The sequence below is a fragment of the Rosa chinensis genome, chromosome 4, assembly GCF_002994745.2.
Source record: "Rosa chinensis cultivar Old Blush chromosome 4, RchiOBHm-V2, whole genome shotgun sequence".
In the NCBI taxonomy this organism is placed as follows: Eukaryota; Viridiplantae; Streptophyta; class Magnoliopsida; order Rosales; family Rosaceae; genus Rosa; species Rosa chinensis.
The window spans coordinates 20,173,411-20,200,367 of NC_037091.1; the positions used below are offsets into that span (position 1 = coordinate 20,173,411).

Sequence of the window (26,957 nt, forward strand, 5' to 3'; positions counted from 1 at the left end):
CAGTTTCTTAGCGTGAAAAGCAATCCTCATCCTTATAAAATCACGATTGCCAACATATAAGTGATCCTATCAATAATCGAACACAAAACATTTCCTAATACCCTTCCTGGCCTTCCATTGTTGAGAGACAGCTGATCTAGAGGTACTGTATGAGCTTGTATCAAGTACACTGCTCAATTTGCTTCAATATCATCAATAGAGTGGTATCGAGGCCAGTGACGAACCGAGAAGCAATAACCTTTGATGTTCGAAAGGCTTTAATCTTTGAATTTGCTTGCCCATTTCTCAGAACCCAAAGTAAGGTAGTACATGTTCTTAAATCTTATGATTCGGGTATGGCCAAGGGTTTTCCAGATTCCCATAAGCGTAGCCTTGATGCCTCCCAGTCCAGGTTCTTCTTTAGCAATAAGATCCCTAGCAAGTTGATACCACACTCCAAGTCGAGGAAGCCAGCACTATTCTCGAAATTGACACACATCGCTTCAATAATTTTCTCATCGGGAATTTCCTCATGGTCCATTGAAGGGGAGGCCATTTTGAAAATACTAGATGGAACAAAGTGTTGTTGTATGATAGAGTAGCTAGACAAGCGGACAATCGACACCAAGAGAACACAACAATTGTTAACGCAATGTAAACCTCACAACTGAGGAAACATCACTGAGAGGCTGCTTACGTAGCCCACACACAGAAAACAATCCACTATGAAAACAAAGTTTTACAAGATACATGTTGTGGTGTTAAACGCAACCACTTTACAGGCAATATAGCTAACTTGTTTACAACTTGAATAACCTATACTACACGTACACTCAGATGACTGATGGTAGGTTGTACTGGATCAACCTTCCTTTTGCTCCTTGTACTAAGGACTCACTAATCTCAAGTAAGATGAAAAAGGTGAGCAAGCAAAGTAAACAACAATCTAAGAGAGTTTTTGCAGAAAACAGTTTGTGAAGACTATGCAACACAATGAACAATCTTTAGACCCAAAAACTCTACATCATAAATCAGTTTGAAAACCTTATATAGGGGAGCAAGACTCCCCCTCAATCAAAACTCTCCTTATCACAAAATAAGATAAACAAGGAAAGGTTTTTAAACTGTTTTTAATCTGCAATCTTTATCTGATATGAAGATCAATACATTTTCAATGTATATCCGATTCTCAAGATCAATTTAACAAGCCAAAGATAAAATCAGATCAATCACGCCAATGCATATAGATATGGAACATCAATTACATTTACCCTGAGATTAACAAGATCACGGAAAAGAAGGGGAAAAATATTCTGCTGAATTTTCGAACCTTAGTTCTCCTAGTTGCCTTGGGAGATTTGTGTGTTGAATGTAAATCACCCAAATACTTACAGTCTCCCCCTTTGGGGATTCCCATTCAACACACAAATTCTTCTTCTTTCTTTGAACCTGCAGAACATTCTTCAATAGATAATCATGAATCAACCAAAATCAGAACTAGTAACCAAGTGATGAACCTAGCAGTACTACTTGGATCAAGGAATCAGTTTCCATCCTTTTCCAGATCCAAATACAAAAATTACTAATAAAATAAGCATCCAAAATAGTTTGTGCTTATGTACTTACACACCAAAATAAAACGAATTGTCCATGGAAAAATAAAAGAAAAAATAAAACAAAGAAGAAGAAGGAAGGAAAAAAAAAAACTGCTCCCCCCCCCCCCCCTTTGAATGGGAAGACCCTTCATTTGTCCTCCCGGAGCTTGACGATCCTGTCATAGGTCTCCTCAACAAGCAGGTCATCGCTGTCGTCCCTGTCACATGGAGCAGCCACCTTACGTGCAGCCATGGTAGAGGGTTCAGGATCACTGCCAGCAGAGGCTCTAGGAACTGGAGATGCGGCTAGGCAGAGGAGGGGGACTGCGGGTACGCTCACGAGTTGGACGCCGATCACCAGGATAAGTGAGGCAGGCGTGGGGCAGCAACCTGCCGGCCTTCTTCCTCCAAAGAGAGAGGAGATCAGCGTTGATTAACACCCAGGCGAGCAGTGACTTTGGTTCGAACCATGACGAGGAAGAAGGAAGCGAGAAGTGTTGGTTTGAATCGACACTTAGAGAAAACAACCCTAAAAGAAACTGACAGAGACAACAGAGGCTTTATAGAGAGATATTAGGGTTAGAGAATCCAAGAGACAAACCGGTTAAAAATAGCTTCTCCAAGAAGGAGAAGAGTTATGACATTATAAAGTTCTGAGAAACACGCATGCAAATCGAAATCTCCCCCTAAAATCATGCTTTGTCAGAAGAAAATAACCATAAGGCAAAGAATATTTAAGGTGGAACTATAAAAGCCATGTATATTCATGTAGCTAAGTATTAAGGAACATAAAATTGTCACACCTTTGAATGAGAAAATCGAGCATAGATGAGATACAGAGAGACACATAACCTTCAACAAAAGACTCAGATTTCAGCGAAAAGACACGCCCATGATTTATTCCATTTACAGAGAAGAGTGAGACTCAAATTGACTTCTCAAGCAGGCAACTGGCGAAATATGTAAACATAAAAATAGATGGGGCCTGAAGATATGTTTAGTGCGAGAAGGGCAGTGACGTAGATGAACTGAGAACAATGATCTTCACTTAAAGACTTGCAGAACAGGAACTGATTCATTGACATTTTATATTATGACTTTGAGCAAGTAGAACTCATGTAGCAAGGTACATCTCAACAACTTCTAAACCCGTTGATCTCAGGGTGCTGAGCATAACAAGGATGCTCGATAAGATGGACCTCTAGTAACTGCTTGTATTGACAGTGTATAGCACTGTATAAGATCAGACCATCTCGGTTCTTGCAAACCCTGGAAAGTTCACCACAACCAAGACCTGGTTACTGTGAGAGGTGATATACTGAGTCCCTAGTCTCGTTTCTTACAAACCTTGGAAAGTTCACCACAACTAAGATCTGATTACTTTGAGAGGAGGGATACTTTACTTTGTGCAGTCTGTCTGAATTTTGAAGCAGTTCACATACGTCAACATAACCTTAACACACTAAACAAGTGCCATACCACCACTTATGATTATGATTGAGAGCAGAGAGTAACTGATTGAGAGAGTAAGAGTGAGTACACAATCAATGTCCAGAATAAGACATGGTAATGACATAACACTGAAAATATAAGCAACCTTGAAGAGAAGTGTGCAAAGTACTCTAAGTTCAGGATTTCCTCACTAATAGAAGACAACTATTTGGCTACCTTAATACTTAGAACATATGCCAATGGCATTCCTCAATAACTCAAACCTAGCTGTGTCCAGGGTTCTAAAAATTGGCCTAGGCGGCCATCTAGGCGCTAGGTGGCTGAGTTCCGTTCAGATTTTGGCCTAGGCGGTGGGCTGAAAATCGGCCGCCTAGTCGGGCTTGGGGGAGCCTAGGCGTTCTGGGCGAGTCTGCTGAGCGCTAGGCGTTGCTGCAATTTTTTTTTTTAACGTAAATGGGTTAAATATATAGCGAACATCGAACTCAAGTCTCAAACAGTCAAACTTGAAACCTAAACTCAAGTCGCCGTCTCCTCTCTCTCTCTCCGGCACTGCCGCACGGCCTCTCTCACTCTCTCCGGTGTGGACGCATGATCTCTTTGGTTCTCTCCTTGACTGACTCACTCCCTCATGAATTTCTGGGTTGAAGATATTGGAATTTGGTAAGTTGAATTTCTGGGTTTATTATTTTCAATCGATCTATCTGGGTTCTCACTCTATCATGGATTTCTGGGTTTTCAATTGAAGTCTCGAGCTCGTGGTCAACTGGTCTTGCTCTTGGACTCTTGGTTCGATTCAAAAATCTTCAAGCTTGGTAAGTTGTTCGCTGCCTTTCTCAGTTTCTCTTGGTTTGAATAATGAATGTACGAGTTTTACTATGATCAAATTGTATTATTGGGCTGTTGACAAGTTGGATAGTTGGTTGTTTGAATGTTTTCCAGTTTTGGAATTTGGACTTTGCTTACTGCCTTGCTCTGTATCTGACTTATCTGTTTGAACTTTTGATGATTTTGCATCTGTTTTGGATGGGAATTGAATATTTGTTTGCATATTGGATGTTAAATATGTGTTTAGTAGTAAGTAGGAGAAAAATGGGGATAACCCAGTTTCGTAGTTCTGGCAATTTAGCATCAAAGATTGCAAAGATTCCTTTTTGGTCAACTAGGGGCCTTATGTTGTCGACTGTACTAGTTTACTAGTTTAGAGGATGTGTGTGGTGGTGATTGTTTTCTGGACTTGTTTGTTGATTGGACTTTGCTTACTGCCTTGCTATAAGCCTATAATGCTATGCATCTGTTTTGAACTTTCAAAATTGTTAAATGGTTTTCCTTTTTTTACTTAATTTCAGGCTTTCAGCAGATATAGTTCAATCTGTGCTCAAATATTTTTTTTCAAATAAATTAGTAATTTAGTAGTATAGTACGCAACTATTTTGGTAATTGACTAATTGAATATTTGAAATGGTTGTTGAATATTTGTTTAGGATAATGGCAGGTAATACTTCTTCCTCAACATCTAATGCAATGTCGAAGGTGGATAGGTATTGGATGGGAGTATGCAGAGTTGGTGGGAGTTGGTGGGTGCTTCAAACTCATTATCTCATTGTTGTTGAACCATATTTGAAGTATTATCACTATTTTCAAACATTATAATATCTTTTATATTTTTATTTATATAATTATATGTTATAAAAAATAAAATAAAAAAACTGCCTAGTCCCCGCCTAGGCTCCCGCCTAAGCCCCTAGGCCCTAGTCCCTGGCCTTCCACCCGACTAGCGCCTAGTGTTTTTTAGAACCTTGGTTGTGTCAGGTGGCTTTGTGAATAGATCAGCTAGTTGATTGTCAGTTAGGACAAAACTGAACTCAAGAAGTTGTTGTTCAACTAAATCTCTAATGAAGTGATATCGATCTGAGATCAATATCACTACACCAAAAACCTTAACATACTACACTTTTTGCACAACGAAAAAAAAAAGTGTTGTGTGATGAAGGAAAGTGCATCAGACAACATGTTTACTAGACTTGTGTTGTATATGGTGGTTAAAATTTTGAAGTCTTTATCTAGAAGGTCATTGCACAACAGTTACAAGAATAATCTGTTGTGTGAATAAAAAAAAAAGTTGCGGCAGATTTCCCTCCTAGATGGACTCAAATTTGGCTCCAAATTGTACCCTAGTGGCAAAATTTGGAGAAGTCTCCAAAATGGCTTTCATTCCCCCCCCCCCAAAACGAGCAAATTCGGCTTCCATGTGTGTCTTGCTTGCAACTTTCTACAACATAGTCAACTATTTCTGTTGTGTGAATGAGAAATACCTAGCTTAAGCGTCAAAATTGACATTTTGAATGCACAGGCGGGAAATTTTCATCTTTTGTTCCCTTAGCTATTAGCAATTCAGACAAAGTATAGATACATTTATGTTGTCTGAGTAATAAGGGGGGAAAAAAACAAAGTTAAGGCTAAATGGCTCAGACAACTTGAGGGCACACTTAAACAAAATTAATGCCTCAGCCCTTTTCATGTCTGAGAGAAAAACCTGGAGCCTTTCTTCACTCGGGCCAAAACCTGGAGCTTTTCTTCACCATCTTCTCAAAACACTTAAGCCATCACAAACCATCATCTTCTCACCATCTTTCAAGTCTGAATTAGGGTTCTACTCGATTAGGGTTCGAGTGGGGTTCGATTTGGGGGTTTTTGTTCTGCTGAAAATGGGGATTGGGTTCTCACCAATCGAGTTGGGTTCTACTCGATTAGGGCTCAAGTTGGGTTCGATTTGGGGGTTTTCCATTCTGCTAAAAAGGGGATTGAGTTGGGTTAGAGTTGAAGGAAGGGGAAAGGGGTTTCACGGGTTTAGGGATTGTTGCTCAATTCCTTTCGATTGGTGAGTTAAATTTGAGATTTCATTGCTCTTATTCATTGTCTTTGTTCATTGTCATCGGGGGTCCCAAAACGATATGTTCTATTTTGATCTTAACAGCATCAAGAGTAACCTCATTGGCTCTCACCTAGTTGAATCTGCTCACTAATCGGTACCAGTTTCCTTTTCTCTTTCTCTATGTGTTTCGGTTTGTTTAAATTAAAGATATGCGGTTGATTTTCAAGGGTATTGAGCTTGTTTATTTGCTGGGTTTCAGACGAATAAGAAGATGCAAGAGAAGATGGAAAGGAGAATCTTGGCCAACTTATGGAATTGTGTTTCTGATGAGGATGGTTTTGAAAGCCAAATGCTTTCGGGGTATGAGTCCTTTGTTTTTAAAATAAATAAAAAAATCAAATTTTGACTGGTGGTTGTGGATTGTTGTGGGGATTTAGTTTTATTTTTGTGATTCAATTAGGGTATTTTTTGTTAAGCCTGGTTGTGTAATAAACCTAGTTGTGTGATTAATGGTTGATGGCGTATGGATTAAATAGGCTAGATCAATTGTGATTTTCTTGTCCCGGAAAATCACTTCTTTACTGTGTGAGGTTGCTGAGAAATCCAATAAAGGTTCAATCTGAGTTTATTTTTTGTATCTAGACTCTATCTAATGCACTTAGTGTTGTTAGGTTTTGCCGTTTGTGTCTTTAATCTCAATCACCAGCTGAAGATTGGTTTGAATTAGGTATCAACTGATGAAGTTTAGAATGTCTTCCTGTACATTATTCATTACTAGTTTTACGAGTTTTAGACCTCAGCTCCTACAACTCCTAGATTTAGTATTTTAAACTTGAAAGCAATCTTTGCTATATGTTTTTATATATATACATGTATGTCTATATATATTATGTTATCATTGACCAGTATGAAGATGCTTGCTCTTATACTTCTATGTCGTAAGGTGATTCTATTCTCTACTCTCTCTATTCTCCAGTAGGAGTTTCCTCCTTTCCCTCCAGGTCCATCTCTGCTCTTACTCTTTTCTTCAATCTTGTGTTCGTCGGATTGTTTTTGATTTAATCTTGCTCAGTTATCATCTTTGTCATTTATTCTTCTTAATTTCAGATCCAGTTATGATTAGATCTTTTGTAAAGATCCAAGATTCGGGGGCTCCAAGTTTGTCAAGGAGATGGGGCTCAATCATCGAGCTGCACTTAGCAATATCACCAATTTCAAAAGAGAGGCTTTTGGGTATGTCATATTTTCTTAGAATCTGAATCTATTTATGGGTTTTTGTTCTGGCATAGACCCATTACAAGGTTTTTGTTCTCGGCCTTATTTTTTCTTTTTGCAAGTTGAATTATTGATTTTGATTCTTGTTGTGCTGTTTTGATGGTCAAATCGGTTTTGTTCTGTTTTATTTAATATGTTTTCAAAAAGCATGCTTCTCAGTCAATCTTAGAAGACTCTCTGTAAGTCAATATTTCGTTGCAGATCTGCAACTACTTATTTACATTTTTGTTGAATCTTTGCTCTGTTTTTCTTAGTACTCAAGTGTGGGGTAAAGGTATAACATGTTTCCGTTTCAATAATTGTAACTTGTGCACTTATTGACTCCTGCATATCTTTTTTAGCATGGTAAGAAGACCACTACGCTCTTTGTTAAAGTCAAAGTTAAAAGACCACATAGGTTGCTCTATCTAATTGTTTATGATCATGTCCTACTCAAGTATCTGATGGTAGAGATTGACTCATTGCTCAAGAAAAAGCATTGCCATGCACTACTTAGTTTGGATGAACTTGTCAAGTTATTTTCTGCTAGTATATGCTTGCTTTCATGTTTGATGATTGGTAGGCCTGGCATCTGAGCCCGTGACCCTCATACCCGCTCGAAACCCGCATGGTAAAAGCCCGCACGAACCCGGCCATTTATTAAATTCGTGCTAAAAAAGCCCGCACGCAAAAAGCCCGCAAATTAACGGGCCTTGCGTGCTAAACCCACTAGAACCCATGGAACCCGTTTACTTCTAAACAAACCCACTTCGAGTCTTCGACCCTTTCCGTCATTCACCAAAACGCAACTCTCTCTCTCTGGAACTCAACCCAATCTGGGTTTGCTGCACTGAGGTAGACGCACACTCACGCCACTCCCTCTCTCTCCCTCTCTCTCTCTCTCTCTCTCTCTCTCTCTCTTTCTCTCTTCCAGATCTGAAACCCAGAGACCCCCCAGAAGCCCTTGGTTCAGCTACAAGGACGATCGCGGTGAGCATTTTCTCTGCTGCACTACTCTCACCCTTCTTCTGTTTCTTCCATTCTGTAATATGGTGTTTGTTTGGTTCTGGGGTTGTACTAGTTCTTTAAAGATCTGAGTGTTCTGAAGCTTTGTTGTTCTTGATCGAATGTTGGGTTTTATGGGTTGCTGTTGATAATGCATTTTCTTTGTGATTTTTGTATATTTTGAAGAAAATATACAGTTTTTGTTCTTGATCGAATGTTGGGTTTTATGGGTTGCTGTTGATATTGCTGTTGACAGTATGTATATTTTCTGTTTGCTATTTTGGTTTGTTTTTCTCCCAAAAAAGAAAATATACCTAGTCAATGTAAAATTAACATGATTTATATAGTTTAGTTATAGGAATCTTTTTTTATTTGGATATCTTCTCTTGGAGCTCAAGAAAATTGTTGGAAGTGAGGTTGACATTTCCCAGTGATGTAGTGCCGGTAGAGAAGTATACAGTACATAATACATGATTGTGTTTAGCATAATCATTTTACATCCTAATTCTCATAGCTCAGCTGTCTTCATTTTTTTTCTTTCCTCAAGTTTGCTAGAAACGAATTAGCAATGGTGTTTTCCGTGATTGGATTAGACTGAAGCACTGCATTATGCAATCTTCTAATATGTATAAGCTAATATTATTTCTCGAACAGTAGGGTTTGAAACCCTGTATAGTGTATACCATTTACAGTCATTGACAGTATGATTTACTAGCCACCATCAAAGTGTTCGTCATAAGTCATCTGGATGCATAATAATGAATCTAGATATGTGCAGAAAATGCTGTTGATATTGCTGTTGATAGTATGTATATTTTCTGTTTGCTATTTTGGTTTGTTTTTCTACTGGGAGTTGCCTGATCACATAATTTAGTGCTCCAAAAACACTTCTTTCATTGTCTATCATCAGTTTTTAGTGTTGCTGTAACCCCATCATAATCTTTTGGACTGGTTTTGAAACAATAATTTTTCGTCCCTGAGATTTTCAGATGCCATTTTTAATGTTATTTTTGTCTAAAACATACTCTTTTAGCTCTCTGAAATGGTGTAATCTCTTTTTCCCCACTTATATAGTTATATGTCTTGCTTATGTTTCTGCCTGCTACGTTGTTAAGAAGTCACTTTCGTTTCTTTTTTTGTAGATGAGTTTAAATGATGAGTCCCAATTTATATCTGTGGAGGAAAGAGGAGAAGATGCTACAACAAATGTACAAGGAGATGATTTGCCTTCTAGAAGAAATCGGACGAGGGTTTTACAGTTAAGAAGAGGAAGAAGAGTTCTCAATGTTGGCTGTCTTTTGAGGAAATTCCTTTGGGTGAGGATATAATTGAGAGTGCAAAATGCAAGAAATGTGGAGCAATACTCAAATGTGATTCGGCAACAGGGACAGGTAGCATGTTACATCATCACAGTTCGTGTTCTACGTCCTCTGCTAGTAATGTTGTTTCACCACAATTTGCCATACGTTCTACTAAGTTTCAGTATGAGAAATTCTGTGAGTTATTAATAGAAGCTATTATCAGACATGATTTACCTTTCAGCTTTGTTGAGTATGAGGGTATTAGAGATGTATTTTCCTATATCTCTCCTGCACTTAAACTCCTTTGTAGAAATACTGTTAAAGCTCATGTGTTGAAGTTATTTAAGAGTGAAAAAGTGAAACTTCAAACTTTGTTAAGTTCTGTTCAAGGGAGACTTTGTTTGACTGCTGATTTGTGGACCTCTTTAGCAATTGATGGGTATTTGACAATTACGGCTCACTTTGTTGATTCGGAATGGAGATTGAGAAAGAAGATTACAAATTTCTGTCATATGCTTCCTCCGCACAATGGTGTTGCACTAGCTGATAAGGTAAATACCTTGATAGGAGAGTGGGGAATTGAAAAGAATTTGTTTTCAATTACCTTGGATAATGCCACTGCCAATGATTCATTTGTTGAAAAATTGAAGACTAAGTTGAACTTTAGAGGATTGCTCTTAATGAATGGCAGATTCTTTCATGTTCGGTGTTGTGCTCACATCAAGTTCAAGATGGATTGAAAGCAATTGATCCTTCTGTGATAAAGGTACATGATTGCATCAAATACATAAAGGGTTCTTCGGCAAGAAAAGAAAGATTTTTGGAGTGTGTTGCACAAGTTGGATTGAGAGGTAGTAGAAGAGGTTTGAGGCAAGATGTGCCTACTAGGTGGAATTCTACTTATTTGATGCTTGATAGTGCTCTCTACTATCGCCGAGCTTTGATGAATTTGGGCTTAAGTGACAATGATTGCAAGTTGTGTCCTGTTGCTGATGAGTGGGCTAAAATAGAGAAGATCACCAAATTTTTGGGATATTTTTATGAAGTAACGTGGCTATTTTCTGGAACAAAATACCCTACTTCAAACTTGTTCTTTCCGAAAGTGTTCATTGTTCAGCATAGTATACAGGAAGCCATGATGGATCACGATAGTTTCATGAGGCGGATGGGGATGGAGATGAATCTAAAGTTTGAGAAGTACTGGTCAGATTATAGCTTGATTCTTGGAATTGCAGTTGTTATGGATCCTAGGTTTAAGATGCAATTTGTGGAGTGGGCTTATGACAAGCTTTATGGTCCAGATTCTTCACAATTAGAGGTCTTTAATGATACATTGTCTTCTTTATTTGATGCATACGTGGAGAAGAGCTTTGATCATAATGATTCAAATAACTCAATAGATGAGGGTTCTTCTCAAGCACAAGGTGATCACAGCTTACTTGAGGTAAAAAAAAAAAAAAATTAAAAAAAAACTTATTTGAGTTTCCATCTTAATGATTCAAGTTGATATTTGAGTTTTAGTAATATCTATGTTGTTGCCATATATGTGTTGATAGTTGGTCATTGGCAGGCTTTTGATAACGCTTACAAAATTGGTTCGAGTTCAAGTATGAAGACAGAATTGAGCAAGTATTTGGATGAAGTAAGGCTAGAAAGAAAGCAAGAGTTGGATGTACTTTCTTGGTGGAAAATGGAGCAAATCCGATATCCTATTCTTTTTCATCTAGCTCGTGATGTGCTCACAATTCCCATTTCTACCATTGCATCTGAATCGGCCTTTAGCATTGGCGGGAGAGTTTTAGATCAATACCGCAGCTCACTGTTGCCTGACACAGTTCAAGCTTTGCTTTGTACTCGAGATTGGATTTTTGGTAACAAAGGTAAGCTCAAAACAACTTGGTTCTATTCTCACTTTATCAATCTTTATGTTATTCTAATATTTTTCTTTTTTGTTTGTTTATATTTTAGAAAAAGAGCGTGCTGAATTGGAGGATCTTACCGAAGACGTATTTGATTTGACATTGCAAGATAGATCTGGAGAAGGAGAAAGCCGCAATTAAGATGACTTAGACGTAATTTATTTAGTACATTAAATATGTATTTCGAACCTATTGAAATATTTAATAATATCTACTAGCTTAGCTCAACCAACATATGTATATATTAATTGATCTGAATAAAAAAAAAAAATTTTAAAAAAATTAAATTTTTTTTTTTTTTAAATTAAAAAAAAATTGTTAACGGGTTTTAACGGGTTCCAATGGAAAACCCGCAAACCCGTCGGGTTTAGCCCGCGAAATCCGTTAACTTAATGGGTTTTTATCGGGTCGGCCCGTACCCGCACTATACCCGCACGTTGCCAGGCCTAATGATTGGTAATTAACTTTGCTATAGATTGCTATAGATGATTGGTGATTAACATCTGGTTGACTCTGTGAAGCAAAATTTAGACACAGAAATTAGATATTGATGGGAAGCTAATCTCTGTTCTTTTTCTCCTATACAGGTTGGTGAACAAAATTAATGTTTCTTTCTCCTATGCAGTTTCCAGCAGGTCTCTTTTGCTTCACAAATGAGAAATTGCTGTAACATTTCAATTAGGTATTACATGATGTAGACCTCTTTTGCTCTCTCTATTTTTATTTTTAAGTGAGAATTTTTGCCCTATGGTTTAAAGTTAAGTTCTTGTGGGTGATGTTTTCAGCATGTTTTTACATACGAGTTTCTAGTCACATAAACCTGGTGGAATAATTGTCTTTCCTCAATGAAGCTTGGTAAGTTAATATTCAGATGGGTACACTTTTGTTCAGTTGAGGTTTCACTTTTCCATTATTCGCTATTTTGTTTTGTTTGGAAATGCTGAAGTATTAAAATTTTGGGAACCTCCTTGGTTTAATATCTCTATCTGATTGTATTTTCTTATTGATTATTAATTTCTGTTTGCAGGTGAGACTGGGGAAGAATGGTGTGGAGGAAGTTTCGGAATTGGGTCCTCTCTGAGACTTGGCTTTGCAGCTCCTAAAGTGACCATACTTATAGCTAATTAGCTCACTTGCATCATTTGATGTTTGTAGGAGAAAGATATTGAGGGGTTGAGCTTACTGACCATACTTGGCTTGAGTGAATCATACATGATGAGGTACTTTGTGCTAATGAATTAGTGTTCTTTTCCCAATTATCCTGTTGGAATCATTTGTATTGATTGGCATGATTGCCTTTATTTTGGATATTCTTGTATGCTGACAAAAATTCTTTTTATTGGTCATTTGCAATTCAAGTGCACCTAATGTTATTGTTCTTTTTGATTTGTATTTCTTTAGTCAAGGTTACATATAGTGAACATACTGATATACTGACCACTGTGACTCTACAACTAGCTTGGTAGGTGCCTCCTTTTCTTATTCTCAAAAGCTGATCCTTTTGAACCACCTCTGTATGTCGTTCATCTTATGAATATCCAATACTCTGTAGAGATCTGCATTGTTTTCTCCATAGAGATTCCTTGTAGTATGTAGACATTCAGATGCATTATCATTTAATGTAGTTTGAATTATTGTTTTGTTGCATGAGATTGATGCATGCCTACTAATATCATTTATATTTGGGTTTCTTACAGGTAATGTGAATGACAATATTACATACATTTGCTATTAATTGCTTATGTTATTTTGGTTTACTAGTTATTGATTGTCAACCTTTTTAACATGTCATTACTATACATATATATCAACATTATATTCTAATGATAGCATAGCCTGGATGATTTTGGAAATAGGTACAGTCTACTACTTTAGATACATGGCTGCCAGAGTAGATTGCTTTTATGGAATATAAGAGCTCTCTCTAGCCTCCCTCTCTCTCTCTCTCTCTCTCTCTCTCTCTCTCTCTCTCTCTCTATCTTGTTTCTTTCTCTATCTACCGTATGTGCGCACTACTCATTCCCATATGTGTTGCTAAATCGTACAGGTACCATCTTATAGCATCTTGTTAACATGACTCTCAAAATGACTAGCATTCCTGAGGCAACTGGATACAATGCATTGCTCTGCTTTCATTGTAGTCATAGTTGTTTTTTTTTCCTTCTCCTTCTATCCCCCATAAGTTTACTGAAAGTAGTTCTTTTAGAAAAAGTCACTTCACATTTTATGCTTGGGATGACTTTATTCAATGTCTAGTGACTTATCATATTCAAATTCTTTATCATGTTAACCAACATATTGTGTTTCACTATGTAGCTTTGCATAATGAGAAGGCAAACAATTATTGGGAAAAAGGTTGCCACCAAATGCAGACAGAAGTGCGATCGAGAAGTTTATTCGTGCCAAGTAATTACTAGATGAAGATAATTCTGATCTTTATGAGGAACTTGGATAGTTAGTTAATACATATATCTATGAGCAATTAGAATGATTTTTTGAGTTTTAATATATGGATGATTGGAAAATACATCCTTTATAGTACATTGGATTCTTTAATGTATGAATTGGAGTACTTCAATTGATGAATTGGATTCAGATTCTTTCCAATATTGATAGTACTATTATTTAGGTAATAATGGAGTATTAATTTTGCCCAATTTGGTTCACACAATGATTAAATAACAATCATACCATACTAATACTCTACAAATCATTGTGTGAGGCATCATACAACAAAAGCAATTGAATTCTGTTGTCGTAAAAGTTAATCACACAACAGAACCAATTGAACTCTGTTGTTCTAAAGTTAATCACACAACAGATATAGTCCAAGAACTAAAGTTTGAAGATAAACCAGACAACAGACAAAATAAAAAAATGTTGTCTGACACGCTTAACATACAACAGCTTAAAACTGGCACTATTGTCTGAAGACAGCGCCTCAACTGTTGGGCAGCTGCGCTTGGCATCTGCCGAGCCATCTGCTGAGCTATCATACAACAGTTATAACACATACCTATTGTCTGTGTGTTTCTCACACAACTATGTTCCACCGTTGTCTGATGAAAACACTCTACAACAGTGGGTCTCCAAATCCCACAACGGTTTTCTGCCATTGTCTGATAAGACTTTTGGTGTAGTGTATGCTTAGTTCTAGAGTGTTGGACAGGATTCTTGGTGATGTTTATAGCACTAGTATTATCACAGAAATGGACAACTTACCTTGAGAGAAGCCATAGTCCATAAGCATTTGCTTCATCCATAGCATTTGTGTACAGCAGCTACCGGCGGCGACATACTCAGCCTTAGCTGTTGAGAGAGAGATAAAATTTTGCTTTTTGCTGTGCCATGCTACTAAGTTGTTCCCAACAAAGAAACAGCCACTGGATGTGCTTTTTCGGTTCTTGAGATTTCCTCCCCAGTCAGCGTCTGAGTAGCCAGCAATTTCCACATTAGTATCAAAGGTATAGAATATGCCACAAGAAACAGTACCTGAGATATAGCACATAATTCTTTTAACAGCTTCTAGATGGGATTCCTTGGGATTTGCCTGAAATCGGGCACAAACACCATAGGAGATATCTGGGCGACTAGCAATGAGATATAGCAAGCTGCCAATCATGCTCCTATAGATTGTTGGATCAACAAATTTTCCATCCTTGTCTTCGCTAAGCTTTGTAGTGGTGCTCATGGGATTGTTTATGTCAAGACCAAATTTCTTGATCAGGTTCTCAGCATGTTTGGTTTGAGAGAGAAACAAACTTGTGTGCTACTGTTTTACTTGTAATCCAAGAAAAAATGTTAGCTCACCACACATACTCATTTCAAATTCACTTTCCATGACTGTTTGAAATTCAATAACAAGATACTTAGATGTAGAACCAAAGACAATGTCATCAACATACACCTGGGCAATGATAATGTCAGTTTTTTTCTTGTTTTACAAATAAGGTTGTATCAATTGAACCCCTAGAATACCCTTTTTTCACGAGATAATTAGATAGTCTTTCATACCAAGCACGAGGAGCCTGTTTTAGTCCATACAAAGCTTTCTTTAGTCTGTATACATGGTCCAACTAATGGGGATCTTTGAAACCCTGAGGTTGTTCCATATATACTTCCTCCTGTAAAATGCCGTTTAAAAATGCCGTTTTGTCATCCATTTGGAACAGCTTGAAGCTAAGATGACATGCCACAGACAAAAGTAATCTCACAGACTCTAATTGTGCAACAGGAGCAAAAGTTTCATCAAAATCAAGACCCTCGACCTGTGAGTAACCTTGAGACACTAGCCTAGCTTTATTTCTAACTACATTCCCTTTTTCATCATTTTTATTTCTGAAAATCCATTTGGTCCCTATGATATTGCAATTTTGAGGTCGAGGGACCAAGTAGCACACATCATTTCTAGTAAATTGGTTTAGCTCTTCCTGCATAGCACTAATCCAGTGATCATCTAACAAGGCTTCCTTAATATTCTTTGGTTCAACCAATGACACGAAACCAAAATGGGATATGACATGCATACTTTGCATATTGTCAATGATAAAACATAGTAGTGCATTTCCTTGACTTACCTCATTCTGACTTACCTATGTGGCAGCTTGCCTTCTTGTGGTCAAACCATCTGATACATGGCCAATGATGTCCTGACTTGAATGATCTTTTTGAACCTGCTTGAAACCTCTTCTTATGGTAGGAGCTGGTTCAAAAATGTTATCAGTTATCTCCTCTTCATCAGCTTGGACTTCTTTGCTTGATGTTGGTGTGACTGAGATGGATGATGTATCTGTAAATGATTCTTCCTGTTTCATACATTCATCATCAATAAAGACATTAATGGATTCCATAACAACACGAGTTCTTTTGTTATAAACTCTATAAGCCCTACTGTTCAAAGACTACCCCAAGAATACGCCATCATCACTTCTAGCATCAAACTTACCAAGATGCTCTCTATCTCTTCAAATGTAGCAGGGACTTCCAAAGACATGAAAGTGTCCTACATTGGGCTTCTTACCTTTAAGCTATTTGATCAGTACCTGATCTAAAAAAGACTCTATTAATTGTATAACATGTAGTATTTATAGCCTCAGCCCAAAAGTTTGTACTTAAACCTGCAGCATGTAGCATAACTCGAGCCATGTCTAGCAGTACCCTATTTTTCCTTTCCACAATGCCATTTTGCTGAGGAGTGATTGGAGCTTAGAACTCATGTGACACACCAAGCTCAAGAAAATAATTAGCAAAAGAAGCATTTTTAAATTCAGTACCATTATCTGACCTTACCCTGACTATGCTAGTATTGAATAACTTCTTTTCAATTATCAATTTTGACTGAGATTCTTAAATGACTCGAATGTTTCAGTTTTGTCCTTTAAGAAATTAACCCACGTGTATCTTGAGAAATCATCCACATCAACTAGCACATAGCTCTTATCTCCAATACTTTCATATTGAGCTGGTCCCATCAGATCCATGTGTAATAGTTCTAGCACCTTGTTAGTTGTTGCTGAGTTCACCACCTTGTGAGGTGCCTTGGTTTGCTTTCCAGTTTGGAGTCACCACAAATCTTGTCTGTTTTGCCATTTAGATTGGGTAGACCTCTGACACATTGCTTGGAGGATAGCTTCAGCAAGTCCTGATAGTTCACATGTCCCATCCTTCTATGCCAAAGCTCAAATGTCTCCTCTGTGGATCTCATAGACAAGCAAGACTGCAAGTTGAAAGATTCATTAGCTCGAATATGATAGTAGTTATCAAAAGATCTCTTACCTCCCATCATACCTTCTTCCTTCTGATTCAGCACCAAACATCTCTGTTTGTTAAACCACACATCTTCATAGTCATCAGCCAAATGGCTGACACTAATTAAATTTGCAGTTAAGCCTTCAACATATAACACATTTTTGAGATTAGGTATACCTGGAGTGTTCACTATGCCCCGAGCTAGAATACTTGCTTTTCGTCCATCTCCAAAAGAGACCCAACCAGTTGTGTTTTCTGTTGGTGGCATCACGAGTGTGAAAATATGTGCAATTTGTGTGATGTTACTTACTCCCAAGATTAGGAGGTCAAGTTTTAGTAAAGGAGAAAAGTAAGAGTATCGTACCCAAAGGATTGAGTAACTCTACCCTAAGCTAGATTACCACAAAAATAAACCTAGAAAATACATGTGAGTCTATCCTTTTACAAATTAATAGTCTCGGCCCTTTGGAAGCCAAAGATTATGAGGATGGTATTAACAATTGTGGTAGTGAGCGGCTTGGTTGATTTTGATTTTTATGAAGTAAATTAAGTTGCACAAAAATAAAGTAAGTAAATAAAAATAGAGACTTTGATGTAAGAGAGAAATAGAAACTTAGGCATCACACTTAACCTTACTCAAGCACATAATATAACCCCAAATTAATGTAACAACATGCTTTGATAAATTTCCCCTTAGTGCTTTGGTGAAGCTACCAAGAAACCAACTAGTCATGCAATTTAACAATCTCTTTTGAAGCAAAGCTAAATTACACAACCTTTATACCATTCAAATCTTCCGGATCCTAAATGACCTATGGTGTCGTAAGCCTAAATTCTTCCGGAACCTAAACTCACAACATCATGCTTTAATTTCAAGGTAAGAAATTCAAGCAACTTAGTTCTTCCCGTAGGAATAAGCTAAGCCACCACCTATTTAGCTACACATGCTCACGGAATCAAGAGTTTATCAAGTTCATGTTTCCGATTCATTAATTTCCTAAAGCATGCTTCTAGGTGATAAATCTATAAACATACTTAGGATACATGAAAGTATAGTATCCAAAAGATTCAAAACATGCATAAACATCAAAGAACATAAAGATTACATTGTTTTGTGCACAAGTTTGGCTAGGGCTAAGCCCTAACTCCAAATTCAACTACTCACAACTTATATTTACACAATTACAAGCCATAAACATCATAAATAACAAATAAAAGAGAGCAAAGAGTGGAGAAAAAGTGATATACCCATGGGTTTGGCTCTTTTTGGAGCCAAACCAAAAGCACAATATGTCTCCCTTGCCTCCTAGATGCTATATGAGAAGAGAAATGCTTTAAAGTATAGGGATTTCGGTTTCTAGAACCCAAATCACTATACAAATCCACAAAATCTCAAGAACAAAGTAAGAACAAGGCTTGAATGTGTGAGAAACAAGAGAAGTGATTGATCAAAGTGTGTAGAAACTTCGGTTTTGGTGAAACCCAAGTGGCTACACACCTTTATCTTACACAAAACTCAAAGAACTATGTACAAGGTATGAAAAACTAACCTAAAACTAAAGAAATGAGAGATTTTGATGCTTCAAAATGAGGGAGCCAAGGGGGAGCACGGTTTTGGAAGAGAGAAGAGGCTATTTATAGGCCAAGGCAATTCAAATCAAGGGTGGAGATCAAAAGGAATGAAGGGCTAGATGTGATTGACAAATGTGTAAGCACAAAATGTGGATCTAGTTTTTGACTCCACATAGAAATGACCTAGAAAGCCCATATATTTTGGTGGAGGAGAAAATTAAGGGTAGAAGGGTCATTGTGTAGGGGAACAAGGTAATGAATGGGAGACAAACATGTAAGGTGTAAGAATTGGACCACTTGTCATCTTTTAAACTTTGAATTTCAAAATAACCTAGATCTAAAATTTTCCCACCTAAAGTCTCTAACCCTAGTCAGCTCTTCCTCGTCCTCCACACGATTTCTTGGCAGGCCAACTCAGCCGGAAAAGTCCGGAATCCGGCGTTGACCACCGTTGACCCAATTTTTGTCCGTTTGCGCATTTTCTTCTCCTTTGTTCCTTCAATTGAATCTCTATGGAGAGTTCAGAATTGGCCTTTGACTTCTTCATACCAAATGTTCCTTCATGAGTATAGATTATCCATTTAAAATTTCAGAGCTTTGTTCACTGTAGTTTGGCGGGAAATTCTGCCGGAATCCTTACAGGTCAGGTTTACAGTTTTTGTCTTTTAGTCTGAAATTGGAGCGATTATTGAAAGCCTTCCACAACAAACTAGCTCTTGCACTCTGTATGCGAAATTATTCAGGATGTCTAGAATGTATCTGGAAAGTTTCAACTCATTTAGAGTTCATTTGGTCAGTCTACCGCTCCTCCTTCGTTGCCTAACTCAATTTCTCCTAGCCGGAGTAGGAAAATGTGCTAAAGTTGAGTTTTTAGGGCATTTCCAAGCCTTTCCATTATTTCCTAGCATGATAAGGAAAACATAATAAATATATATAAATAAACACAAAGGTTAAGCAAAAGTGCAAGATTAGGGGAATAATTACTAGGTAATTATGGACCTAACATTTTCATCCTCGAAGGAGGTCAACCAGGCTTTGTCTCCAGTCATATATCTGGAACAACCACTGTCGACATATCAAAAATCTTGTCGCTTGTCAGCCAAGGCAGTTAGAGCTACCAAACACGTGGCCTCAATATAATTAGTTCTGTTAGCAAGATATAGAAGACACTTATTCTCATTTTTCTTGGTCCAGACAGTTTTCTCTCTTCTAGTTTGGAAGCTTTTCTTAGAGAACATTTCAGCTAGTTTATTAATGAGTTCCTTCTGTTCTCTAAGTTCACACTGCAAAGATTCAACAGTACATTTTTCTTGAGAAATATGTGGATTTACTTGTCTTTCATTACACCTAGGTCTAATATGCCCTATCTTACCACAGTGATGACAAGTAGGAATAAAAGTTCTAGAGTTTGTGTACCTGTTTTGACCAGTGGAAGTCTCTTGGTCAACTTTTACCTGATGATTGTGTGTTGACTGACCTTCATTTATGTTCTTCAATATTTTGACATGATCATCAATAGAGACTTCCTTCTTCTCAACGAGTGGTTTTGATGCTCTTACAAACTTAGTACTTTTGGAATTTTCTCCAGTTTATCCTAATCCACAGGTGTCATAAGGTGCTTTTCCTGACCCTAGTAATTTTGACATAGCACCAAAGCTGACTTCAAACTTGGTGAATTTTTCTTGAGTTGATTTTAACTCATCTTGCAGAGACTCAATCTTGGTCAACAAATCCAAGTTCAAAACTTGTTGTCCCCTAACATCCAGTTCCAACACTTTTATTCTGTTAAGATACTCAGTCTTTTCAACCTTCCAAGTTGACAAATCCTGGTCACCTTGCAAGTTCGTCAACTCACTCATAAGCTTGCTTCTTTCCTGCTTCCATACTGACTATGAAGTCTCTAACATGTTGTTGAGAGAAAAACTGCACACAGTGAGCGTAAATGTCACCCAACATAATTTCACTCGTATTCATTTAGTGAATAGAGTTTTTATTATTTTGGGTTCGTCCCATTCAAGACAGAATGTGTCTCTTAATTACAATCCCTTGTTACAGGGAAACACCCTTTGATTCCATTTATGAAGAAACCAATTGATGGGATGTGTGTTTGTTTGTTTTTGCAGCTGCACCCGGATGTTTGAATGGGTTGCCTACGTACCCTCGAAGAGGGATCAAGCCACTCGTAGTTCAAGAATTCCAATGGGTGAATGACCCATTGGAGGGTATTGCTTTTTGGAATAGGAATAGTGTTTGGACGAATTTGGTGTAAGTGAACCAGGGATTCGATTTTGGATTTGTTTCGAAAAGCTATGACGTTTCCTGGTGTTTGGCGGAATTTGACTGATGAGGTCAAGGATTCGAATTGAATGAACCAGGGAGTTAGGGATTTTGTTTGGACTTGCGGTTGCATCTAGTGGGTCGCTAGATTGCCTACATACCCTGTAAAGGGATCAAACCGTTGTAGTTCGAAACAATTTGTATTTCTGGTGTTGGGAGAATTTTGTGTCGGTGGATGTACACATATTTATTTTTGAATCCATCGAATGTATTTCTTTTGCAGACGCCGAAATTTAATTTGGGCACCCTGATGTGTTGAATCTTGTATTGGGTCGTGTAAATGGGCCTTAGTGTCGTCTCCTCTACTTGTCGATAACAAATCTGACTGGGCCTGAACTTCTGAGGGAAACTGTCTTGAAGTGGGCTTTGAAGTGCTTCGGAATTCGTAGGCAAACCCATAAACTGATTTGGACACCCATCTTTTCGTTCTAGGCCTTTTAGCTTTGTTTCGCGTCAGGACCGAATGATTTGGGCACCCATCTTTCTTTCCAGGCCTTTAGCTCTATTATGCGTTAGGCCCAATCGTAATTTACATTGAAATCCACGAGATTAAACTGGTAGGTTCCGTCTTCACTTTGGCCAAACTGATCAGCTGGAGTCCTTGTGGCTAACCCAAATGGATAGGTACCAAATCAGAGATGGGAGTTGATCTCAATTCGAATTGGAGAAGGAGACACCTTCCTGTATTCCCAATAAAAGGAGGGCTCTGTCACAATGCTCTACACCCCTGCTTCTACACAAAGAATCGGAAATTACTCCCTTGTTCGCAAAAATTGGGTAATGGCTTCTCTTACTTCTCCTCTGTAGCTCCAATTTCTTGTTCATGTACTGATTGCTGTGATTGGTCATTGCTACCCAGATTTTGTGCTACGGGTTCGGAACGATTCTTCAAGCACTTGTACGAACTCATCTTGCTATTTTTTCTGATTATCAATTGCCTGGGTTTTAGTTGAAATCCAAAGCTGGAGCGCAGCAACATGTTTCTTGGGCTGTAATTTGTATTCAACACCGATCTGCAGCACAATTGCTTGATTATGTATATTTGAAAGCTTTGACAAACTCTCATTCAATTATATATATAATCAAATTTATTTGTCATTATTTGCAGGTCTTGACCATCTTTTTTCATAATCAATACTTTGGAAAGGTAGGCCTATTTATTTGTCCACACAACTTGACCTTGCTGCCATAGAAATTTGATTAATTATACTCTTCTTCTCTTTTGTCATGGCATGTCTCTGCATGTTTGAATAATCAAACCTGGGCCTTTGTCTTTTTTTTTCTTTATCACCACCGTTTGCAATAATTATGCAATACAAATTTGAAGGCTCAATGTTTAAAGCCTTTTGTCATTATCTGCAGGTTTTGGCCATTCTTCCATAATTAAGATTTCAGAAAGGTGAGGCTATTTGCTTGACAAAGCATTTGTTAATTTCACTTTGCCTTTGTCCACCGTTTCAGCACCGCTTCCATTCAAAGCACCCACCACTTGCTGCACTTTATATTTGTTGTTGTCTTTCAATTGATTTCGTCAGTACTCCAGAAATTAATTGATTAAACCTGCCATCTTTTTTTTGTCTGTGTGGTGTACAAAGCTTAATTGCAAGATTGAATTATATTGCCACCGTTTGATAGATCGAACATTTAATCCATGTTTCTTGTCATCTTGTGTGGTATTGCTCTTAGAAACAATTAAGCTTTGTTTCTATTTTGTTGCTTCCCAGCCTGCATAGCTTTGCCTCTGATCAATTATTAAGCAGTCGAACTTTGACTTCATCTAGATCATACTCACAGCCTCAGAGGATTAATTAATTTGTCATCACTTGTCCTCTTGCTAGTGGGAAACAGCAAGTTCAAAATGGAACAATTAAACCACTACCGCTTCAAAATAGCTGACCAAATTAATTAAATCCGTCACCCCTTCACAAAGCTTTTACCATTACAACTTAGCTTGCCTCATCTTGTATTTCTTGTTTATTAAATCCACATAGCTTTGTTTTTTTTTAATTAACAATTCAAAGCTTTCATGTGTGCAGATTTAGTTGACCACGAAGCCCTGCTGCCAATTTTACAGAGGTAAGTATTGCAAAGAAATAGTAGCGTACAGCTCTTTCCTTCTGTCTGTTTTCTTTTTTCTTCTTTTCCTCTTGTCTGCAGCTCTGCCTTCTGACTCTTTTATTCCTTTTTTGTTTGCAGGTCACAGAGAAGGATTAAAAAAAACAACCTTTAAAGGGTGAGGCTTTGATTATTTCTCTTGGTTGATTGGCCTTGTATGGCTTTGTATGGCTTGTTTTGGGAAGTGGTGGTGCAAGGCTTTTACTATGGTGGAAGAAGGAAAACGAGGCAGAGCGGGGAGCTTCTTGTGTGATGTGTATTGCTGAGATTGAAGGAAGATAGTGTGGCGTCTTGTGCAGATTTTTAGCTTTGGAACTTGGCCATTCATGAATGACCCTATGTTCCAGCATTAGAAACTGCAGCAGCCAAGCACGTTGAGACTCCGGCCGTTCATGAACGACCATATCAGTCTAAACGCAAGAGAAGCTTTCTCGGCCGTTCTTGAACGACCATGGTTGTCTTCAAAAGGGTATTGGCTGTTCATGAACAGGCCCCATTGCTTGAAGCGTAAACCTATTAATTCTCTGCCAAGGAAAACAAGAACAACATGATGCAGCGTATACCTGAACTTCTCCTTTCGAGCTGCTTTGGTTTTGCTCTCTGTTTCTGCAGAGTCTTTGCTTGCAGATTTTTCTTCTCTCTCTCTACGTCTCTCTCCGTCTCTCTCCGTGTCTCTCTGTGTGTATTTCTCTTCGGTGTTGCAGCCTATATATAGTGGTCATGGGATAGGCGTAACCGGATAGTGATAATCACTTTGTATTTTGCATTTGAATTTGAATAACAAGTCTTATCTTTATCACTTGTTATCTGTGAATGTTTGAATTGGTTGAGATATTAATCAACACTTGAATAGTCAAAGGCTCAAAGCTTGCAGAACTTATCCTTGACGTTATTCAAAGCCAAAAGACTTTAAAAATATTTGAATAGCCCCCCTTGCTTGCTGTTTGAACTTGGTCAAAGATATGTGACAAAGCTTATCTATATGTATTTCTTTTCCTTTGCCACGGCAGCTGCATATATGTAGCAACCAATTTTTTTTTTTTTTTTTTACGTCTCAACACATGTGCTCCACCTTTTCTTTTTCAGCCCTCAAAAATTCAACTTCCTCCTCCAAATTCAAATTTCTCAGTAACGTGGCCTTCGAAGCCTTGTAGAGTTGTTTGCAACGGATATTTGTTTCATCATCAAAAAAGGTCTTGTCACTGTCAGAATCAGGTAAAAGTGATGATACATAGGTTACATTTTCCACTTCTTGAGACCAAGGTTCTAAAAATCGCTAGACGTTAGTCAGGCGGCGGGCAGGAGACTAGCGCCCAGACGTCTAGGCAATGCCTAGGTGGTTTTCATTTTTTAATTTATAATTTATTTTTAATGCATATACAAATATATATATATATATATATAAGAATATATAAAAGACTTAAATTGATATTTAAAGATTTATTATAATTTATTAATAAAGGATAATAAGAATATAGTTAAATACTGTTTACTCTCTATACTTATAGGGTTTCATTGTTTCAGTCCCTGACCTTCGAATTTCACCTAAAAACTCCTCAAACTCTCAATTTCCTCCCAATCAGTCCTTGCCATCAAGCTCCATCCAAATTGTCCGTTAAATTGCTGACGTTGCATTTTTTACACGCCGAAATGTCTATTACACCCTTACCTTATATTTTTTTAAATTGATTTATTTTCATTTTTCTCTCTCACCTTTTTTTTTTTGTTTTTTCCTTTTTACCTCTTCGTTGTTCGTCGGATAAGTGATCTTCCAAAGAATAGGCCTCCTCTCTCCTCTCCTCTCCTCTCTTCTATACTACTAGATCTGCTATCTCTCTCTCTCTCTCTCTCTCTCTCTCTCTCTCTCTCTGTTACGTCCCGAACCTAAATTTATTGGTTTACTAGTCATTTGGACGGTAAACAACAATTAGTTTCACTTTTTACTCTGTTTCGATACTTTTAGTGGCCTTGAAAAGTTGATTTTTTGTTCGGGTCAAAATTTGAGAAAATGTTCTTCATGGAAGTTGTAGAGGACGTTAAACCGAGCACGTGCATATGTGGTACGTAAAAATTGGAGTTCGTATGCGAAAATTATAAGAGAAAATGTAAAAGTTATTGTTCATGATAAGTTTCTATAAATATAGGAAGTTATTGTGGTAAGTTTCCATTTTTGGAAACCTACCGGCTTTTCTCTCTCCTCTCCCCCGACCCTTTCTTCCTCTTCGGTCCGGTTTCTTCTTCCTCCGATTTCTCCCTTCTCCGGCCGACCCACGACGGAATCTGGGCACCGGCAAGCTCGTCTTCTCTTCCTTGTCACGGCTGTGGTGGTGTTTTGCGGTGGCTCGGCCGGAGGAGCTCGGAATTGAGCCGCGAAGATTACTGTAGCAAAACGAAGGTTTCGTCGATTTCCGGCGATTCCGGCCATATTCGGCCACCACACCGGTGTCGAAGGTGCGGTTTTTGCCAAGGATCATTTCCCCTAGCCTTGAGCCACGATTTGCAGTGTGGAGGTCGAATCGACGATTTCAGATTCTAGGGTTCTTGGGTTTTTCTGGAAAAATTTCACCAGCCAATTTGGAGCACTTACAGGTAAAATTGGAACTTGTTGTACTTGTGAAAAATGCTTGGACTATTGAGCAGGTGGTGCTGCCAAAATTTGGTGGCCATCAGAAGTGGTGGCCCACGTGCTGCCACTGTTGGTGGCACGTGGAGGCGTGTAGGGCAGTGTTTTAATTTCAGTTTTTAGCCCATTAAATTGTAGAAATGTTGTAGAGCTTGTATGTGAAGTTTGGTGAATTTTGGAGGAGTTTGGAATTTTTTGTGATTTTCCGAAGTTCGGAGTTTTGAGATTGAATTGTGGGAAATCCGACCGTTGGATTTCCCTCGTTTTCATTGTGGAATATGTTAATTGAGGAATTGGTGCTGCGGGAGAGATTTTGGTGGAATTTGAGAAGTAATGGAGATAGGGATTTTCGGGTTTCGTTTAGGTTCGTATTTATTTTATCGGATTGCCGTTTACGGAAATATAATTGTGTACAGGACAATGTCGCGAGCTACAGTTAAATGAAGGAATTCGTTTGCGTGGTCGCCCAATAGTACTGTGAGTGGACTTTTATTTTTAAAGAATGATGCATGCATTTATTTTTCCTGAAATAATAATTTATTTATCATTTTTTTATCGAGCATAATATTTTGTCTTGGATTTATGATTTAATTTTCGGAGATTAATTATGAATTATTTTCAATTATGATTCGGAAATTGATTTTGAGCCTTTGATAAGTATCTCCGATATATGACTTTTATTTGAAATCATGATTTAAGTAATTTTCGACGGATTATTTTCCGAGGTGATTTTCGGAAATTTATAATACATTTCTATTCGTCGATATTGAGATTTCTGGAATATTTTTCGAAAATGGGATTTTCGATGGAATTATATTTATCGATTATTTCTCACCTAATGGTTTATGATTTCGAGAATATTTTGGCGTGCGGGGTCACGTCGTTGGATTATGTACTTTCTCGTGAGATGTTGGGGAAGCCTTACTGATTTTCGAGTTTTCGTGTGGTTTTAAACCACCATACCTGGGTTGTCATTTTTATTGCTAGCTAGCCTATTAGTACTCCTCCCTACTTACTATGTGTTCGTGGGTGAGTAGAGCAGAGCATGAGATGCTCCAGAGTGTGGGACACTCCGACCCGAGCCTGGGAGGCTCCCTTGTCTGTATGGTGAGAACTTCTTCCCCACATTCGATTGATACCTTCAGCTAGCAGGGCTAGCTCGATTTCTTTTGACCAGCGGGGCTG

General features: G+C 37.9%; 2 protein-coding genes and 2 long non-coding RNA genes across 4 annotated transcripts; 3 read left to right on the forward strand and 1 right to left on the reverse strand.

Moving 5' to 3' along the window:
* Nucleotides 1-1,825: 1,825 nt before the first annotated feature.
* On the forward strand, nucleotides 1,826-11,518 carry LOC121052801 (zinc finger BED domain-containing protein RICESLEEPER 2-like). The gene is made up of 7 exons (XM_040518679.1): nucleotides 1,826-1,904; nucleotides 3,772-3,838; nucleotides 4,508-4,564; nucleotides 9,769-10,009; nucleotides 10,150-10,902; nucleotides 11,029-11,338; nucleotides 11,427-11,518. The coding sequence occupies exons 1-7, from the start codon at nucleotides 1,826-1,828 to the stop codon at nucleotides 11,516-11,518; spliced, it is 1,599 nt and encodes a 532-aa protein (XP_040374613.1).
* Nucleotides 11,519-12,009: 491 nt separating this feature from the next.
* Nucleotides 12,010-12,599, forward strand: LOC121052567. Its single transcript, XR_005809483.1, has 3 exons — nucleotides 12,010-12,059; nucleotides 12,141-12,232; nucleotides 12,405-12,599. It is a non-coding gene; the product is annotated as an uncharacterized LOC121052567 (long non-coding RNA).
* Nucleotides 12,600-14,072: 1,473 nt separating this feature from the next.
* On the reverse strand, nucleotides 14,073-15,068 carry LOC121052802 (secreted RxLR effector protein 161-like). Its single transcript, XM_040518680.1, has 2 exons — nucleotides 14,600-15,068; nucleotides 14,073-14,080 (listed from the first exon to the last, which is right to left on the reverse strand). Exons 1-2 carry the CDS (start codon nucleotides 15,066-15,068, stop codon nucleotides 14,073-14,075), a joined length of 477 nt encoding a protein of 158 aa, XP_040374614.1.
* A 6,516-nt stretch (nucleotides 15,069-21,584) lies between these two features.
* LOC112198412 lies at nucleotides 21,585-24,025 on the forward strand. Its single transcript, XR_002935969.2, has 6 exons — nucleotides 21,585-21,811; nucleotides 21,894-21,932; nucleotides 22,143-22,181; nucleotides 22,397-22,433; nucleotides 23,071-23,110; nucleotides 23,231-24,025. It is a non-coding gene; the product is annotated as an uncharacterized LOC112198412 (long non-coding RNA).
* Nucleotides 24,026-26,957: the final 2,932 nt, after the last annotated feature.

What these genes read in the sequence shown, in the direction of transcription:
- LOC121052801 (XM_040518679.1), top strand. Translation starts at nt 1,826, where the DNA reads ATGGTAGAGGGTTCAGGATCACTGCCAGCAGAGGCTCTAGGAACTGGA. An exon ending in GCAATGTCGAAGGTGGATAG is followed by an intron (nt 4,565 to 9,768) that starts GTATTGGATGGG and finishes ACTCCTTTGTAG; the next exon opens with AAATACTGTTAAAGCTCATG. An exon ending in TTGGATTTTTGGTAACAAAG is followed by an intron (nt 11,339 to 11,426) that starts GTAAGCTCAAAA and finishes TTTATATTTTAG; the next exon opens with AAAAAGAGCGTGCTGAATTG.
- LOC121052802 (XM_040518680.1), bottom strand. Translation starts at nt 15,068, where the DNA reads ATGAGCACCACTACAAAGCTTAGCGAAGACAAGGATGGAAAATTTGTT.